Genomic DNA, 951 nt, shown 5'->3' with positions numbered 1-951 from the left:
GAACACACGCGCGCACACGCRCGTTCTYGCGGCCGCACGGACAGCTGMGTTYAGGACGGTGCTGCACTGTAAAACAGGATTTTTTTACTCGGGTTCATTTAACTGACATTTAAAGCGAGTCGCTGCTGTTTTTCGGTGCGGCAGGGTAGGCACAGGTAAGTTCTTGTGAAACCAGGAAGGAAACGCTCGTTTTTACTGGACTTTGCTCAAAGGAGCGCGCAGAAATATGAGTAGGATTTAGTGTCGGTGTGCGTGCAGAGGCGTGCCTATCCAGTGACTCACAGTTTGCTTTTCCTTCGGCCAGTTTGAGGATATATGCGAGGCGCTGAATGGAAACGGTCAGTGTTTTTGTCCTGTGTATGTGTGTGTTCCATCAAAGAATAACACGTTTGTAATTCTCCTGTAAGTTGTGATTTTGTTAGTACCAGTTGAACATTTGGTCAAAGGGAAGTGACTCCCGAAAGTCGGGAGTTGAGACTTGTCTATGGGTCCAACTCCGATATTCTCCAGAAATCCAGGTAAATTCTTRTTAATACCATTTTATAAAGGCCTGCTGACAAGAATTTGGTAATATGGTGCACATTACAACATTATGATATATTGTGAACAAGGTGATGTATTGCCATTTTTTCTCAGATATTAAAAAACAGTATAAAGAACACCATAAAATCTGATTAAATTTCTATTTATATGCAATCAAAAGATCACAGAACTGCATTTGTATTTCACATTTTTCCATACAACATTCATTAAGCCTTCATTAATAACACATACATTATCAGGTAATGAAATATTATAGTTTTTCAGTGTTTTCATATTTTCTTACACACTGAATATTTTCCCTGTAATTATTACAAAAGATTTAAAATATAAGTCAATTTAAAGATTGTTCTAGAGCAGTGGTTCCCAAACTTTTTGTCTTCTGACCCACAAAATATCCATGGCAAAAAC

The 951-nt window shown here is 38.6% G+C and overlaps 1 protein-coding gene across 1 annotated transcript in view; it reads left to right on the top strand.

Moving 5' to 3' along the window:
• Positions 1-297: 297 nt before the first annotated feature.
• The window catches only part of LOC106524545 (arf-GAP with Rho-GAP domain, ANK repeat and PH domain-containing protein 2), a gene marked incomplete at its 3' end in the record, with an annotated part of 46,329 nt that continues 45,675 nt past the window's right edge, over positions 298-951 (top strand). Inside the window, 1 exon segment of the mRNA XM_014018387.1 lies at positions 298-338. Within this exon segment, the coding sequence (XP_013873841.1) occupies positions 316-338 (23 nt within the window).

This window comes from Austrofundulus limnaeus, unplaced genomic scaffold (assembly GCF_001266775.1).
Source record: "Austrofundulus limnaeus strain Quisiro unplaced genomic scaffold, Austrofundulus_limnaeus-1.0 Scaffold191, whole genome shotgun sequence".
In the NCBI taxonomy this organism is placed as follows: Eukaryota; Metazoa; Chordata; class Actinopteri; order Cyprinodontiformes; family Rivulidae; genus Austrofundulus; species Austrofundulus limnaeus.
The sequence above is the reverse complement of the archived record's forward strand: the minus strand, read 5'-3'. Positions and strand labels throughout refer to the sequence as shown.